Consider the following 19,911-nt stretch of genomic DNA (forward strand, 5'->3'; position numbering starts at 1 on the left):
ATCTACAATTTGCGACTGTAAAATTACGCATAAAAATGCGTGTGTGTATAGGATCTAATAATAACATCAAGTAAACAAAAACCTAAGTTTATTTTTTATATTTTACTATTTTAAGCTCAACACATTTATTAATAAACTATAACGCATAATTATGGAAGAACATTTTATTTGAAAACACGGACAGAATACTCCATGGAACAATGCCTAGATAAATTAGTAATTGTTTTTCCATAAGTATGTGTTTATTGCTATATCCCATTACTAAATGCCTCTAAAAGATTAACACATTTATTAATAACTTTTATCATTTTAAATAGAGAGTGAGAGAGAGAAATGGGGTTTAACGTCCACTCGACACAAACTAGATCATTTCGGGACTAACATATGGTTTTTAATTTTATTTCAATAATTCGCTTGCGCGTAGGGGTCTTTAGCAGTGGGAGGAAACCGGAGGACCCGGAGAAAACCCATGAGGTTGGACAGGCGACCCTACTCCTTGTCACGTACAACCGGGGATTCGAAACCACGCCAGTTGACTCAATGACAGGCTTTATGATACAGCACGCACGTGCTAACCATTCGGCCATCCAACCCCCCCATTTTAAATAGAACACAATTTGTATTCTACACGTTTCGACAAGTTTACTCTTATTGTTATCAAAATATCCCATTTTTACCTGTGTAATTAGGTCGGACTTTTACCTGTGCAATTAGCTCAGACTTTTAAATAATCAAATCACTTTATCCACCTGTGTTTACTCCTTCAAAGTTGAATTAATTCTGCATAATATTAAACAGATTAAAACAAGGAAACCATACATCAATATCTGTCTCCCTCGTCTTATTTTTTAATTAAAGTTCAACTTGTATCACAAGATGCCACATTGATCGAACTTTAAATTAACTGACTTCACATATCCACTGATAAACACAGCTATTAACTTTTTACACACTTTAACTAACTCAACTAGTCACAGAGAGAGAAGTTCGATAGAGAATGAGAGATATTTTGATCAAATTGGCAGCCCCTTTCATCAACACTAGCCTCTGATGAACTCAAGTTGAGGTAAATTTCTTGGCTTAAATCTGTTTGGGAATGTTATAGACATGATAAGCCATGTGGATATATCAGTGACCTCTGACCTATAACACCTGTCTGTCTGTCAATCATTCAAACATCTAACTTCTACATTGTATTGATGGAGGAGTTACTTCCCTTTTCATACAGATAAGGATTAAAATTGTGTTCATTTTTTTTTTTTAACACCTTCAAAGTTCCAGACTTGAAATAGGTATTTCAGGGTTTCCCTTGTAATGTGAAAGGTGAATTAACAGATTTCTAAATCACATAATATGAGGGGTAGGGGTGGGATATGAACTTGACATGAAAGACCAAAAGAAATGGGGTTTGAGTGGTGAACTGGAGGCTAGAATTAGCTGTCAACCCCTTTTCACACACAAATTCACAACATATTTCCAGAAACATGTCCACCAAAGGGATTGGAACCAGAGACAATTACTAGAGGAGGAGGAGACGGAGAGAAGAAAGGGGTGGTGGGGGAGGAGATGGGGAGAAGACAGGGGTGGGGAGAGGAGGAGGAGACAGGGAGAAGACAGGGGTGGGGAGAGCAGGAGGAGACAGGGAGACGGAAGAGGTAGGGGAGGAGGAGACAGGGAGAAGGGGTAGGGGAGGATGAGACAGGGAGACGGAAGAGGTAGGGGAGGAGGAGACAGGGAGACGGAAGAGGTAGGGGAGGAGAAAGGGGTAGAAGGAGACAGGGAGAAGGAAGGGGTAGGGGAGGAGGAGACAGGGGGTAGAAGGAGACAGGGAGAAGGAAGGGGTAGGGGAGGAGGAGACAGGGAGAAGGAAAGGGTAGACGGAGACAGGGAGAAGGAAGGGGTAGGGGAGGAGGAGACAGGGAGAAGGGGTAGGGGAGGAGGAGACAGGGAGAAGGAAGAGGTAGGGGGGAGGAGATGGGGTGACAGGGAGAAGGAAGGGGTAGGGGAGTAGGAGACAGGGAGAAGGGGTAGGGGAGGATGAGACAGGGAGACGGAAGAGGTAGGGGAGGAGGAGACAGGGAGACAGAAGAGGTAGGGGAGGAGGAGACAGGGAGACGGAAGAGGTAGGGGAGGAGGAGACAGGGAGACGGAAGAGGTAGGGGAGGAGAAAGGGGTAGAAGGAGACAGGGAGAAGGAAGGGGTAGGGGAGGAGGAGACGGGGTAGAAGGAGACAGGGAGAAGGAAGGGGTAGGGGAGGAGGAGACAGGGAGAAGGAAAGGGTAGACGGAGACAGGGAGAAGGAAGGGGTAGGGGAGGAGGAGACAGGGAGAAGGGGTAGGGGAGGAGGAGACAGGGAGAAGGAAGAGGTAGGGGGGAGGAGATGGGGTGACAGGGAGAAGGAAGGGGTAGGGGAGGAGGAGACAGGGAGAAGGAAAGGGTAGAAGGAAACAGGGAGAAGGAAGGGGTAGGGTAGAAGGAGACAGGGAGAAGGAAGGGGTAGGGGAGGAGGAGACAGGGAGAAGGAAGGGGTAGGGAAGGAGGAGACAGGGAGAAGGAAGGGGAGGAGGAGATGGGGTGACAGGGAGAAGGAAGGGGTAGGGGAGGAGACAGGGAGAAGGAAGGGGTAGGGGAGGAGGAGACAGGGAGAAGGAAGGGGAGGAGGAGATGGGGTGACAGGGAGAAGGAAGTGGTGTGGGAGGAGAAGAAGGTACATGTAGAGGAGGAGAGGGGAGAATGGAATAAATAACTGATGTAAACTTACCTTTAATATTTTATCCCCTTCCTGAACACCACATCTTGCTGCTGCACCCTCTAATAAAATAAACAAAACAATATTCAATATATATACAATATACACAATATATACAATATACACAATATATACAGTACAGGACTATATAATGTCTATATGTAGGTCAATATCAAGTATTTAATTGGGTTAACAGTGACACACACAATTGATTATTCATTAACATCAGCTTTTTGTAATTGAAGTAAAATATTAAATGAATACAGATTGTCATTCCACTGAACAAATCACCATATAAAATCCACTGAAATGACCCAGATAAAAGTGGGTGTGTCATTTTAATACAGGATATATTTGGTGAATAGCTGATGATGCATTTAGTACAGTTTGAAGGAATGATGTTCACGCAGTTTTAAACAGACTCCAATCCATCTAATAAAAATAGGTTGCCAGGCAACTAGAGCAGAGAGAGAGAGAGAAATGGGGTTTAACGTCCACTCGACACAAACTAGGTCATTTCGGGACTAACATATGGTTTAATTTTATTTCAATAATTCGCTTGTGCATAGGGGTCTTTAGCAGTGGGAGGAAACCGGAGGACCTGGAGAAAACCCACGAGGTTGGACAGACGACCCTACTCCTTGTCACGTACAACCGGGGATTCGAAACCATGCCAGTTGACTCAATGACAGGCCGTATGTTACAGCGCACGTGCTAACCATTCAGCCATCCAACGCCCCTGGCAACTAGAGCAACCAGAGGACAATAAACCAGAGAGAGAGAGAGAGAGTTTAACTCGACTTCTCACAAACTAAGTGAACACATGGTGGGAGGAAACCAGAGGACCTAGAGAAAAGCCACAAGGTTGGACAGGCGAACCTACTCCTTGTCACATCAGTCAATAAAATAACCGTGTTCGCAATCGCAGTTGTGATCCATTTCCAACGTTCGTGCGAGTCAACGGAAAGATTGATTAACGGAACTTTACTTGAGAATTATTTTTATCAGAATTAATTTCAACTGTTAGTGCCTCAAACTTCAATAAGAAAACTTTTCTATACTACATTTAACAACATAACAATCAATTCGGGAGTGATTCCGTTTTCGGTCACGCTTATCCAGACATAATAAAAAAAGTGGAAACATTGGTCACGTGTCTGGAAAACATGACTACTAAGCTGTGTCTTCACTCTCCTCACTATTGCTTAGTCTGATTATAAAATTCACGATTTTCAATGTTAAATAACAAGGCTCGAAGTTGGTCTCATATTCACGGCAATCTCTGCACGATTAAACATTATATTAAATATTATTGTGGATGTTCAGAACCAGATAAATGAATAACGCTTTATTTACATGCATTCATAATCAAGTACAAGTTATTTTAAAATCATATACCAAGGTCTTTGTTGCCATAGGGGGAGGGTTGGAGGGTTGGATGGCCGAATGGTTATCGTGTGCGCTCTATCATAAGATCTGTCATTAAGTCAACTGGCGCGGTTTTGATTCTCCGGTTGTACTTGACAAGGAGTAGGGTCGCCTGTCCAACCATGTGGGTTTTCTCCTGGTGCTCCGGCTTCCACCCACTGCTAAAGACCCCTACGCGCAAGCGAATTATTGAAATAAAATTGAACCATATGTTAGTCCCGAAATGACCTAGTTTGTGTCGAGTGAACGTTAAACTCCATCTCTCACTCTCCCAAACTGTAATTTATAGGCTATCATGGTAAATAAAAAGTATGCTTTTTCATTTAATTAATATTGAGTAGTCATGATAGATTGTAACTGCACCTCAAATGACCAAAACTACTAATCAAAATTTGATTTGATAGCAAAAATTCATTAAAACTGTTTCACACTGCTAACTTATTGCTGCGAGTTATTTTGTTCCCTGTAGGGTGGTATCAAATACCGGCCATTTGATTCAATAACAGACCCAACCCAGAACTGTTATTCAACATTAATCATAATTTTAGCAGCTGTGACCACTTTATGAGAACAGACTATAGCCACATGTTGTGTTTAATATTATTTGAATACAATCAACCAAAACTAAATAATGGATTTTCAATCTAAAACATTGAATTTTTATAGAGTTTGCGGATACTAGGTGCAAATCCTGAGTGTAAAGATTTTATGTGTATTGACTGTAAATCAATACAGAGAGAGAGAGAGAGGGATAGAGAGATATATTATTGCTTTTAGAATTAAATATAAAATACTTTTATTGACCGTTAAATGTTTTAATGATATGGCATCGTTATTTTACTTGTCCTGTCTGCTGGATATTTATAAACCCTGTGAATGGTTCGGTCATCCCGTGATAAAACTACTGCTACTCGATCCTCCTCAAGTTTATTATATGTTTAACATGCACCCAGTATCAATTGAACAATTCCATGGTACATATCTCTAGTCCCTAGTGTCACCCCTGCAGATAGTACCCATGACAACAGAATACAGGTTTGCAACGGTTCCTCTTGGTTCATGCCGCCAGTATTTCGAGTTGCACTAAACCCCTTTTTTGTCTGTCTGTAGCTCATGCCAGGGTTTTGAAGTTGGCACATTCTAATCCATTAGACCCCTTTCTCTTCCACCCTTTAATATGGAAGTTTAGAAACACTTAAAATTCTAGGAGTTTTCCGGGACTTATTTACCAGATTCCAGGAGTCTCTGTATTGAATTCTACATCATAATGTATTTTTTTTCACATTTGAAGAACATTTACGGCGACCAACTCGGGAACTTTTGAAGAACATTCGATGACCACATTCAAGTTTTATAATTAAAATATATAGCGAGACCACAAATTAATGTTAATTTTCCAGGAGTTTCAAGGAGTAACCTTGTTTTTCCAGTACTGGAAATCACATTTTCATTTTTCCAGGATTTTCAAGGAGTTTCGAGGAGTGTGCGAACCTCGTACTGGCAGTTGGATAAAGAAAGGATGTTTGTGATAAAACGTACCTGATTTAACAGACTGTACGAAGACAGGATTATCTCCACTTACTGTCAGACCATAACCCTTGTCATCACGCTGTACTATAACACATCTCTGTATCATCTGATCGGTTGTGGCCCCACCTCCCACTGTATCACCGGTAGGACTCTCGTTACCGTCACGTTTAGTAATACTACTGTCATCTTTAGCACTTAAACTGGACAACCTGAAATAATAAACAAAAAACATCAATATTGTGAATTTATGCGTAAATGAAGATGTCAATAATTAATCAGGTTGGACAGATGGCCCTACTCCTTGTCACGCAGTTGACTTAATGACAGGCTTTATGATACAGCACGCATGTGCTAACCATTCGGCCATCCAACCCCTCGCTCTACTTCGAGAATAGATCTCTGTCCTATTGGTCCTACGCCGGTTTACATCTGTTAGGCTGACCTTAAAAATATCTTTGTTTCGCCAAACCCGACCCACAATCGAGGAGAAGGGTCGGTAGGTCGTCGTTTTTTTTCAGATTTTTTTTTAAAGAGCTAATTTGACAGCTTGATAATTTTCTGGGGGGGAAACATTCGTCTTTTTTTATTGTCAAACAAATCAATGAGTATGACATCGGGATTTTTCGTGATGCACGACTCCGAGACTCGCACACGATTTGCCACGAACTCTAAGTGTGAAACCCCTTCAACACGTTTTTAACGATCGTGCGGGTTGTGCCTTCATTTTTCTCGAAAACGGATATTGAAAATATCTTCGTCATGTTTAAAACGACGCCCCACAGACATAGAGGCAGAATCATTTTGTGGGAATAGACGTGCTTTCGTCTGCAACCATTTTGTTGAGAAGCGACACCTATAACGCTTTCGTCTTGATCAACCAGTTTCAATAATGAATCAAACTATAGCCATAGTAAAGGGAAATAACTCTCGTGATATATTTCAGGTTGACACACAAAATAAAATAAAAAGATCGCGGAAAAGTGCAATAAAATAATTTAAGTCGGGGGTGGTTTTAGTTAGTCGGTCGCGTTAGGCGAAACAAAGATATTTTTAAGGTCAGCCTTATACACAAATTAAATTTGTTCAATTTTATTAAATAAAAGCAGAATATCATACTTCTCAAAAGTCTCGAAATATGCTTAGTGTTTTCAATTAGAATTGTCGATTTAGGAATTAAAATGTCCGTCAACTAGTTTAGTGTCTGTAGACAAACAGTATAGTTTTAGTATGGTCTGTATGCAGAAACTCATAGATAAACCTGTATTAGTATATGGATGCAGACCACTAATTACTTTCCCTCCCTGTCTCTCAACTTGATTTTTTTGGCCATGAATCAAAAGGTTTAAATTGACATTTCCTGCCAGGTTTTGGTGTATATTCATGATTTTGAGGCGGATAGAAAAGGGAGTGAAAAGGTTACAGTGATATGTATGGTGGATAATTAGAGCAAGATCGTTAAAAATGATGAATTATGCTTCCATTACATTTCTGTGAAATCATGATGTAACCAGGAAATTGACGTCATATATATTTTGTATACATTTATTATCACCCTTTCAACAAGATCTACATGTACACGAACAAGTAAGTTGAGAAATCCAAAGGCTGGTGATATTTTCCTCAAACAGAAATAATCTCCATTCATTTCTATGAAAGTTGTACAACATGCAGCTGATGAGGAGTGTCTTAATTCAACTATGCACCATATGTATACAGTATTAATTAAAGAGGCAATAAGTCCATAAAGCCAGAATAATTTGTCAACTCCTAGTTAAACATCCAGATCTATTAGTAATTTATACAGTTTAAGCTACAGTAGGCCTAGTTGTATTGTTCATGAATAATATCTGTTGTTTTCCTTTTATTTTGGTAAGTACATGTAATTAACTCATGAGAGAGAAGAGAGAAAGAGAGAGAGAGAGAGAGAGAGAGAAAGAGAGAGAGAGGGAGGTTTAACCTGGACAAAAAGTAGGTCATTTCGGTACTAACATATGGTTCACGTTTATTTCAGGCAGCAGTGGGAAGAAACCAGACGATCTAGAGAAAGAAAATCCATGAGGTTGTACAGGTGACCCTACTCATCACGTACAAATAGGGAATCGAAACCACACCAGTTGACTCAATGACAGACCGTATGATTCAACGAGCACCTGGTAACCATTCGGCTATTCATCCTCCCTCATTAACTCAAGAATTAAGAGTTTCAACTACTGTTTTTGAGAAATAAGGATGTTCGTATTAAGATATACTAGGTTTGTAGATGACAATACTATGGTATGTTTAAACATGGTTGGCTTTTATAAATTAATATCAATATTGGTACATTAAATATGATGAGATCATCCCAAGTCTAATATTATATATTGGTTGTTTAATTAATTAGAACACATTACTAGTCTAGCTACTACACACCTTTCTCTCTACCCGGTTCATTAGATTAACTTGTTCAGGTAACCCATAATATGAAAGAGACAAAATAATTGAAGGGACATCTCGCTAAAAAGTTTTACTGATGAATTTCAAAATTTAAATCATTGTGGGAGTGTAGTAATGGTATTGGCAGGAAGAGATAATAACTGTGGTATATGGGGAGTGGGTCTATGTAATGATGCTATTGGCAGGAAGAGATATAACCTGTATATAAAGTGTGGTATACGGCAGGTGGGTATATGTAATAATAGTATTGGCAGGAAGAACCTGTATATTAACTATGTTATACCGGGGTGGGTGGGGGGTGGGTATATTAACACTTATATGATGGTATTAACAGCTAGAGATATAAACTAGATGTGATTATTACCTTATAATTAGGTGTAAATTATTCATAACCAGGGTCATTATCACACCCATGATATATAAATATATATGATAATACACAGTTAATATTCCCTACTGTTTTATACTGTGACCCTAAAGGTCAGATACCTGTACACATTAAAATTATCTTTCTTGTCTCTATAAACTTTTCCTTACTTTCTCCATGGACTTTTAAATCCCCTCCCCCCCCGATTGAAATGCAATTTAACGTCCTACTTTTCGGCACCAACCGGGCTAATGAAAATAAGCATACGTTTTGTAAATCGTTTTCTAGAAGGAAAGGTTCTTTTACATAAACACCAATGTGTGCACAGGACTTTGTTGGGTTTTTTCCGTTCCATCTGAATGTTTTTCTTTGCCAGACCATGCACCAGTGACAATGAAAAATGCCTGAGCCAGTGCCCTAATCACCAAGACAAGAGACTGGATGACAGAGTGAAAGTTGCTGATGGTTGTTAAGAATGATTCTATACAAAGTGACTGGATGACAGAGTGAAAGTTACTAATGTTTGTTAAGAATGATTCTATACAAAGTGACTGGATGACAGAGTGAAAGTTACTAATGTTTGTTAACAATGATTCTATACCAAGATGTATTTGTATACATTCCAGAATAATTATTTTATTTGTGTAATGTAGGAACTGGGTTAAATCTTTTGTTTGGATGGTGACAATACTCTAAACGTCTCTAGACATACTACTGATATCATGGTCACGCTTCACTCACATTTATATAACCTTTAAGGTCATGACCTTAATCTGACCTTCTGATGACAGGTAAGAACTATATTGTACACCGAAACAACACAGGTAATAGAAACCTGCCCAGGTAGGGGGTTCAACACATTGTTTTATCTTAATGAGCCACAAACAAAAATAATAAAGTTTTTATTGTTTCACAGGTCTGGAAATGATCATTTCAGATAAACGTCAGATTGAACTTCATCCTGCACCACTGACAAGGGGAAGACAATATTCATAGTTCTACCTGATAATTTAAACTTGGTGCTGGATATACTTACTCTTGCCAGAAGCTCTGTCCTGCACCACTGCCAAGAAAAGACAATATTCATAGTTCTACCTGATATTTTAACTTGGGGCTGGATACCCATCCTTGCCAGAAGCTCCGTCCTGCACCACTGACAAGGGAAGACATTGCCTGAAAATATTGAGGGATGTTCTAGGTCAACACTGGGATTGAACCCAGACAGAACCTCTTGGATTGAGTGTGTGACATACTCAACAAGTGGGATGAAACCCAGTTAGGGCCTCTTGGATTGAGTGAGTGAGCAACATACTCAACAATCAAGCCTGGAAATAAGGCACCTGCCACAGACAATGCCTGGCACAGATTCAGGCTTTGTCAGACACAAAACCTCTGGTGCCTGTCATTTTGTCCGTCACTGATTTGTGTTTTTTATTGATATTATTAATACATGTCCAGCACTAAGTTAAAAATGTCAGGTACTATTTCATTAGTGTCTGACATTTTGTCAGGTACATCTAAAACTGTTATTTCCAGGCCTGTCAACAAGCATCCTCAGTAATATGGAGAATAAGTTCAATTAGCCATATATTAGTTGACATACAAACAACAGATGTTAACCCCATCTCCTTCAACTTTCACATTATCACGCGACGTTGACTTTATAATTTTTGGTGTGTAATTTTAAAAATCTTGCATAACTATTATTTTTGACATGGTGAGCAAATGATATTACATAGATTTGATCATAATTAAAATATTTTATGAGGGTCTGCTAGATTTTTTATGTTTGATACATCTAACAACATGCTGAGATAAGTGATGAACTAGATTCACCAATTACAGAACAAGTTTGAGTCCATCTAGAATAATCTTGAGACTAACATATGGTTCAATTTTATTTTCATAATTTGCCTGTGCATAGGGGTCTTAAGCTCTCTGGGACGAAATTGGAGGATACAGAGAAAACCCACAAGATGGGACAGGCAATCAAAGCTTCATCAAGTTGTAGCCATGAACAATTGATTCTGGTCACAAACAAAATGTCCAAACGACGAGAAGGGATCACACGAACGGTGACTAGATCCAACTATAGGGTAAAAATGCTCAAATATATATTTTATTGGATCATGCACTACACTCATTTATCCATGCAATCACACGCTGTGACAAATTGATCAATCAATACATATTTAATTCATCAACTAAATATTCGAATGACAGAATAATGAGGAAAACCATTTTATCATGCACCATACTCCACTGGATGCATGTTGACATGTAATGACATGCTGTGATTAACCAATATATACTATTCAAAAAAAGTAGGGGATATTTGATTTTGGGGGCATAATACTAAAATATGCAAATGACTACGAAAAAAGTCACTATAGAACCTAACAGAAGAAATATTTCCAGTTACATGTGACGCCCAAACGCACCAATAGCTACCGCATGGAATGCAGGTGATGCTTGGGATCATCATGGGGGTCCAACCCAAGATTTGCACGACTCTGACTTTGAATGTTACAGTCATTGTGGCATTGAATTCCAGGGTGGAAACATCAGTTTAATTGTTTTAGTGACCAGAAAACAAATTTTGATATGCGTCGGCTTACCCAAAATGAAAGGTTACGTGCCCTTGGCATGCTACAGATCGGCACAACACAGGCGGTTGTGGCGCGGACGATGAATGTTTCTCAGTCTGTCATAAGCAGGCTATGGTCCAGATACCGTGATACACAATCTGTACAGGACAGACCACGCTCAGGTCGACCAAGGGGGACAACTCAAGCCCAGGATCGATTTATCCGTACCTTGGCCTTGAGAAATTGTGTCATCACAGCAAATCAGATCAGCGCTCGTCTTCAAACAGACACTGGTGTGAGAGTGAGTGGCCAGACGATTCGGAATCGGCTGCATAGGGGTCACCTTCGCGCCCGACGTCCTCGCGTGATCCCTTGTTTGAGAGATCATCACATTCAGGCAAGACGTCGTTGGTGTAGGGATCGTCAACACTGGGATAATCGACGCTGGAGCAATGTGATGTTTTCAGATGAGTCAAGGTTCACTGTTGATTTTTTGGACAGACGTAGGAGGGTGTGGCGTCGTCGAAACGAGCGCTTCCAAGACGTTAACGTCATCAGACATGATCGATTTGGGGGTGGTTCTGTTATGGTGTGGGGAGGCATCACTGTTGCTGGAAGAACGGCTTTACATGTTGTTGCAGGGCGTGTTACAGGCCAGTACTACCGGGACAACATCTTGGCAGTCCATGTTGTGCCGTTCGCACGACGTCATGGCCGCCGTTTCATCTTCCAGGATGACAACGCAAGATGTCACAGGGCCAGGATCGTTACAGGTTACCTCCAACAACAGAACATCACCACATTACCTTGGCCAGCACTGAGTCCCGACCTCTCCCCCATCGAGCATGTCTGGGGCATGCTTGGACAGAGGTTACGTCAACGTCAACAACGTCCTGTCAATGTCCAAGAACTTGCTGCTGCGTTGCAACAGGAATGGGACAATCTGGACCAAAATGACCTTAGACGTCTCATTAGGAGTATGCCACGTCGGATCAATGCTTGTTTGGCAAACAGAGGAGGATTTACCCGTTACTGAATTGGTTGTGATGCTGTGGTAACTTTGCTGTTTGACCCCGGGTATCATTTTACCCTTATAATGGTCAGTCTGTGCCTTACTTAGTCTAACGATCATTTGGAATAAATCGATGAATGTGAACTTCATTTCATTTTGTCATTTGTTTCTTCGTCAGTTTCATTAGGTGACTTTAATAACACTTAAAAATCAAATATCCCCTACTTTTTTTTAATAGTATATATTCAACAGGTGAATGTCATAAAGGTAGTGCGTAGCTGGAGAATATACAATATGATATTTATTATTAAAACCACATGATGTCATAACATCTATTGTGTTTGATGTCTGCTCATATTCTCTAGAGTGCCTGACAAGGACAGCTGTCTAGTCCTTCGGATGAGACGGAAAACTGAGGTCCCGTGTATACATTGGAATGCACGTAAAAGATCCCTTGGCAGTTGGAATTCGATATAAGAGTAGGCGATAGTGCCGCTGCCCGGGCAAAATTTCCCTCATAGCACACTGTATGGCGTATGCCCGTCTTCATTAGCCCAGTATAGGAGCAGAACAGTAGGACGTTTTAAACCCCATTTCATTTCATTTCATTTCTTTACCAATATTGAAGGGGGTGGGGGGGTAGGAAGTTCCCTAGATTAAAATGACATTTGTCTTTTTACTAATATGGGGCGGGGGGTGCAGTTACATGTATCGAACATGCATTTTAAATCAATAATACAATTCACCTTAAACAATTTAAATTTGTGGGGACTAACATCGTCTTTGCAGAGTCCAGGTATGACAGCCCTACATTTTATTTAGAGATGTGGGTTACTGACGACTGAGTGTCTAGCGTAGACTGTGTTACGACAACTTGAATGTCTAGCGTAGACTGTGTTACGACGACTGTGTGTCTAGCGTAGAATGTGTTGGTGATGACTGAGTGTCTATTGTAGACTGTGTTACCAACGACTAAGTGTCTAGCGTAGACTGTGTTACCAACAACTGAGTGTCTAGCGTAGACCGTGTTACCAACGACTGAGTGTCTAGTGTAGATTGTGTTACTGACGACTGTGTCTAGAGTAGACTGTGTTACTGATGACTGAGTGTAGACTGTGTTACTGAAGACTAAGTGTCTAGCGTAGATTGTGTTACTAATGACTGAGTGTCTAGCGTAGACTGTGTTACTGATGACTGAGTGACTAGCATAGACTGTGTTACTAATGACTGAGTGTCTAGCATAGACTGTGTTACTAATGACTGCATGTTTAGCGTAGACTATGTTACTGACGACTGAATGTCTAGTGTAGACTGTGTTATCGACGACTGAGTGTCTAGCGTAGACTGTGTTACCGATGACTGAGTGTCTAGCGTAGATTGTTTTACCGACGACTGAGTGTCTAGCGTAGACTGTTTTACCAATGACTAAGTGTCTAGCGTAGATTGTTTTACCGACGACTGAGTGTCTAGCGTAGACTGTTTTACCAATGACTAAGTGTCTAGCGTAGACTGTGTTACCGACTACTGAGTGTCTAGCGTAGACTATTATTGAAACACATACATGTATCCTTAATATCATTTCATTTCTCTTCTTCAATTTCTGGTGGTAAAATTGTTTATGATTTTACATGTGCTTGTGTGTTTTCTCCAAGACCATGTTGTCATGGATAATGTGTAATATTTTCAGGCATGGATCTTAGTTTTACCCAACAACAACGTCTGTGATCAAGGCCTTATTTTCAGATTTATATTTTAATTTTAATAAAATCTAATTTTTAGATTATTTACCTGCTTCGGAAACCACCTTTTTTATGTCCATCGGATGGCGAATGATGGAACAAATTCTCCATCGATCCGAACACATCCATAGATCTCCATTTCTTCATGCTGCTTTGTTTTTATAAAACTTCTAGCCATTAAATAATACTGGATAATCACATATCAAAGTTATCCAGTACACTTTTGTATTGAACCCTGCTTGATCATTTTTCTTTTCACATATATTTATATATATTTATATATCACAGATGATGTAATCCAATAAAAATATCCACTGAAGACCGAGTGATGATATATCCAAGACGAGTTCAATAATCCAGTAAATATATAGATATATTCCAATTTAATTAACTCTGGGAAGAATTAGAACAGATTAATCCAAATTTATATACACATAATTTTAAGAATCACTGATTTAAAACTTATTAAATCATAATACATCCACGCAATATTTAAATAAACTCACGACGACGAGTGTTTGTGTTGTGTGTGACACTGTAGAATAACTGTCTACAGGAACTCAAATTACATGACAATCTGCATCGCCCTGTGACTCATCAATCCAGTCTATATTATATCACTAACGCTAATTATCGCAATTGATTAAAATATTGTTCTATTTATAGAGGACAGAACGTCATGTCTTAATCTAAGTCTAATACAAATAAACTGTTCCTTATCAAGTCATAAACACACTGCAATATAAAAAATAAATTGTAAAAAAACCTTGTATTGTTTCCTTTACTTGTAATTTCAATTAATAGTTCTTTCCTTATTCTATGCAATAAAATTCTAATCTAAACTAAACTAAATTTAACCAAGTTGAAACTTTAATTTAAATAACTTTCAAACAGAATTCTTTCTGGACCAATGATCTCATCAAGAACTAGAATCACTTTCAAACAGGAAAAAATATCAATCATTTCTAAATATGAATACCACTTTTCATTTTCCTATTATAGAAAACTTATCACTCTATCCAAAACATTTCAGTTTCTAGTTTTTCAAGATATTGATAAATAAATACATATAGCCAGTGGACACTTGTGACATTGTTCTGCTTAAAATTTCAAAACTTCAAAATGTTTACATTTTTTTTTAGAAGAGCAAGCAATAATCTTTTATTTCTAAACTTTTAATGCCAAGAAATTAGAAAGCAAAATTTGAAAGGTATTCCCAAAGAATAAAATTTAAAATTCAAAATGACGTGAATGTAACCATATAATCCATACAAATTCATCCTGTAGTTTCTAAAACATGATTAAACTACATCTGTGAAACTTTATGACTTGTGAACTACAAAAATAAACAATTTATGATTGGTTAGTCAGTCAATTCTCCACTATATCTCCTGTTCATTTCAAAACATCAAACTAAATTAAACATCACAAGTCACCATCTGTGCGGAACTTTATAACAGTGAACTATAATATGAACCCTGACAATTTGTGGTTAGTAAATAAATATCGTATATTAATTCTCTACTATATCTCCTGATCATTGAAATCTCAATCTAAATATAACGTCACAAGTCACCATCTGTGAAACTGTGAACTATAATATAAACCCTGACAATTTTGTAATATTTTGTAATTGCTTGGACTGTGAATAACAACATTATTTCACCTCAACAACCTCTATACTAAACATCGCAATAAATACAGGTAAAAATACACTTTTCATCCAACTGAAAAGATTTCTTAAATAATCTAGATTTAATAAAGTTGTTATGTGATTGTAAAGCATAATATAACTTTACAACATTCAACTACGACACTTTCAATAGGAGGCTCGTCAGTAACAAATAAAATGAGGTTTAACGTCCTACTCCAACTGGGCTAATGAAGACGACCATACGTCTTAAGAGTGCGTTATGGCCTACTCTTATTTGAATTCCAACTGCCAAGGGATCTTTTACGTGCACGCCAATGTGTAAACGGGACCACAGGTTTTTTTTACGATCCGAGCAACAAGACATCTGTCCTTGTCAGGCCCTGCACCTCTGTACTGGAAAATCATGATGAACTTTCTCGGCCAACACCAAAAGCCGACCCACAACCTCTAGGCTAGGAACCAACGTATTAACCCCTCTGGTCAATAACACAAAAACAGTCTTTTCCGCCTTCTATTCCAACTGTCAAGGAACCTTTTATTTATCAGACAAGCAACTAAAACTTATAACAGTCATCAGAGAGTAGTATATATATACATGTATAGGGTTAGACACAGAGATTCAAGTTGCCTCTACAGACTGGGTTAAATGATGATAAATGTTTGTGTGCAAACTTTAAACCCTTTTCTAATCAGGAAGAATGCTAGATTCCAAGTTGCAGAATAAATCAAAGATTTCATTCAAATAATGTTAACACTTAAAACAACTTCCCTGGCCTAAATGTATACAACTTCTATATACAGCTATATATGGTGATACACCATGAGACATAAAGACCTGTTTATATATACCGGTATATATATGATTTATAAACTATATATGGTGATACGCTGTGAGATATAAAGACATAACAGGTGTATCATAATAATCTCCATATTTCTATAGAAAAAAACATCTTGACCTAAATAATCAATGAAGCATGTTATAATATATTATATCTAGTAATAACCTATTCTATAATCTTTATTCATCACACAGTATCCTATCTATTTCAACACTTTAACCACTCTCCAGTCTTCTAGTAACATAACATTCAACATCTATATCTATTTCAACACAGTATCCTATCTATTTCAACACTTTATCCACTGTCCAGTCCTCTAGTAACATAACATTCAACATCTATATCTATTTCAACACTTTAACCATGAAATACAGTACAATTACATTCAAACCAGAGAGAGAGAGAAATACATGTACAGTACAATTACATTAAAACCTCCATTTCACACAAACTAGGTCATTTCGGGATTAAAATATGTCTCAATTTCATTTCAATCAATCGCTTGCGAGTAGGGGTCATTGGCAGTGGGAGGAAATCAGAGGCCCTAGAGAAACCCATGAATTTGGACAGGTGACCCTACTCAAGTCATGTGAACAGATAAGTAATGAAGGGTGTGGTGTATGAGGCAGGTTGTACAAACATTCTTTAGAACACAGGCTGATATCACTTCTAAATGCAGGCGCCATGCTAACTTATCCTACAAAGTCAGTTGTATCATTTTTTATAACATCAGGGTAGGGTGGTTTGGATGGCTGAACGGTTAACACATGCACATTGTATCATAAGATCTGTCATTGAGTCAACTGGTGTGGTTTCGATTCCCCCGTAGTATGCGACAAGGAGTAGGGTCGCCTGTCCAACCTCATGGCTTTTCTCCAGGTCCTCTGGTTTCCTCGCACTGCTAAAGACCCATACGCGCAAGCAAATTATTGAAATAAAATTGAACCATATGTTAGTCCAAAAATGACCTAATTTGTGTCGAGTGGGCGTTAAACTCTCTCTCTCTCTCTCACCCCCTCTCTCTCTGTATTGATTCACAGTCAATGTGATATAATACACATAAAATCATTACACTCAGGATTTGCACCTAGTATTCGAAAACTCCATAAAAATTCAGTGTTTTAGATTGAAAATTCATTATTTTGTTTTGGCTGATTTGTATTCAAATCAGTGTCACAATGTCACGTACGCCTTCTCAAAACAATAATAAGAATAGCGACTAAACACGCTAATAAATTAAGGCATGCGTTACAGATCTAATATAATGGCTGCCATATTTTAATCCCCGCAAAACACCACCATGATTATTGAAAGAAAAGCGTTCCTTCGACACGATGTTATAAAATTTGTGTTTTTATCAATACATGAACCATGTGCATGAAGATACAGTCATATCACATAATAAAATATCTGAAGCACGAAATTCACATAAAAATTCATCATAAATTTTCTAGTTTACTAGTCAAGCATGTTGCTAAGATACCACGAGAATATTAAATAATAAGGCTAAATATAAGATAATAAATATTTCAGGTTTTTTTTAGATTGAATAAATCTTTTAACATGTCTGTCTTTAGTCAATCAGAATCAACACGATACCTGTATCAAATAAAATAATGCTCGACCTCTAATATACCTCCCACACCCCAATTTTGAATTTGGACCCCTAGCTGAATTAGTCATCACCTAAGTTCATTGGATTGAGCAGGGCGAATTCTTATCGTAACCACCTTTAAACGAAAGTCTAAGAGAATCGGTCACAAATTTTTCCAAATGAATACTCAGAAAGTGCTTCAAGGTGGTCATTTTGAATATATATAAATTTTCCAAAGGGTGGCAGGATTCTGTATCTACACATATTGAAGATATATAATTAAATCAATCAAAAAAAATTAGGTAGACTGTACATTTATTTCCAGGTCTGTCGTCCTGCTGCCCAACTAATGTACAGACATGTGGTAAATCTGTTATTAAACAAGTAATATTGGAAATCACCGGAGTAAATTTTGATCCCAAGTCAACTGAAGAGGTACTGCTTTTTTCAATGAAATGAAATGAAATGAAATGAAATGGGGTTTAACGTCCTACTGTTCTGTTCCGACTGGGTTAATTTTACCCGGACAATGGCACTACTCTTATATTGAATGTCAGGTGCCAAAGGATCTTCTACCTGCACACAAAGGTGTACCCAAGACCTCGGTTCCTCATCCCATCCGAACAACTCGACAGCTGTCCTTGTCAGGCCCTCCATCCTACACCACTGACAAGGAAGATATAACATGGGAAATCGTGATGAACTTTCTCACCCAACACCTGAATAGAACCTGTGACTTTCCATTTTGTGTTTTTTTTTTTACTTCAAGGAACCCAGCCTAGAAATAGGTTATTAACAACACCCATAACACTGTATTGACCACTGATATTATATATATGTGATAAGACTATATCATATCCAATTATTTATTTTACGTAGGTATTTATATCCTAGTGGATTTTAATCAGAAGGAGATATCACTTCAATGACATCCTGTTAGACAGTCATATTGAATCATTAGTAAGAAACAATATTACCTATACATCCGCCTAACAACTATATACGTTTGACATCTAATATCACAAACAAGTCTCATATATCATGTCAATCACGATATACAGATAGAGAGGGAGAGATGGAGTTAAACATCCACTAGATATAAACTAGGTCATTTTGGGACTAACATATTGTTTAATTTAACTCAATAATTTGCTAGTGGGGTTAAACATCCACTAGATATAAACTAGGTCATTTTGGGACTAACATATTGTTTAATTTAACTCAATAATTTGCTAGTGGGGTTAAACATCCACTAGATATAAACTAGGTCATTTTGAGACTAACATATTGTTTAATTTAACTCAATAATTTGCTAGTGAATAGAGGTTTTTAGCAGTTGGAAAACTAAATAGGCTGGATAATCTACCCTACTCATTGTCACGTACAAGCGAGGAATCGAAACGACGCTACCTGCTTGACTCAATGACAGACCTTATGATCTAAAGCACACGCTTTAAAGTCAGCCACCCTCCACAAAGAAAGATGGTAATCAATAAAAGACAGGTGACATGAGTGGGAATACCCTGCCTTGTGTATAATACCTGTCAGTAATTACAAGTCAAATGGAGTTTAAGTTCCTGCTTTTCAGCACAATTGAAAACTGGCATATGCTACATGTATGTGTATGCTATTAGCGAAATTCTGCACTCACACAAACTCGAGTGATGTTTAACCTCAGTTTTACCCACTTTTCATATGATTTCAAGTATCTATATTTGATTGACAGGTAATTGATAACGCTTGGCTTATATATATCAAGTTTAATATCAAAGTTTAAAACCCTTTCTAAATTATCAAGATAATGTTTGATAAACTATTGTAGCTAGTCATCATCCCACTGTCAAATATCTTATTATTGATAAATAAGAAAACAATAAATTTACATCCTCATGTTACATGATACAAACAAAACAACAAAAACTTTATCAAATTTCCTACATCACAGTCAGGTCATATTACAAATCTTTTATTA

General features: G+C 38.1%; 1 protein-coding gene across 3 annotated transcripts in view; it reads right to left on the reverse strand.

Annotated features, from left to right (window-relative positions):
- Nucleotides 1–19,911, reverse strand: part of LOC126829934 (rho guanine nucleotide exchange factor 12) — a 122,899-nt gene that overhangs the window by 92,892 nt on the left and 10,096 nt on the right. For all 3 annotated transcript variants that reach the window (XM_050560108.2, XM_050560112.2, XM_056102764.1), the window contains exons 2-4: nt 13,899–14,584; nt 5,717–5,916; nt 2,762–2,811 (exon numbers count right to left, since the gene is read on the reverse strand). In XM_050560108.2, the coding sequence (XP_050416065.1) occupies nt 2,762–2,811; nt 5,717–5,916; nt 13,899–13,996 (348 nt within the window). In that variant the 5' untranslated portion in view covers nt 13,997–14,584. The remainder of the gene's footprint in view (nt 1–2,761; nt 2,812–5,716; nt 5,917–13,898; nt 14,585–19,911) is intronic.

Source organism: Patella vulgata, chromosome 8 (assembly GCF_932274485.2).
Source record: "Patella vulgata chromosome 8, xgPatVulg1.2, whole genome shotgun sequence".
Taxonomy (NCBI): domain Eukaryota; kingdom Metazoa; phylum Mollusca; class Gastropoda; family Patellidae; genus Patella; species Patella vulgata.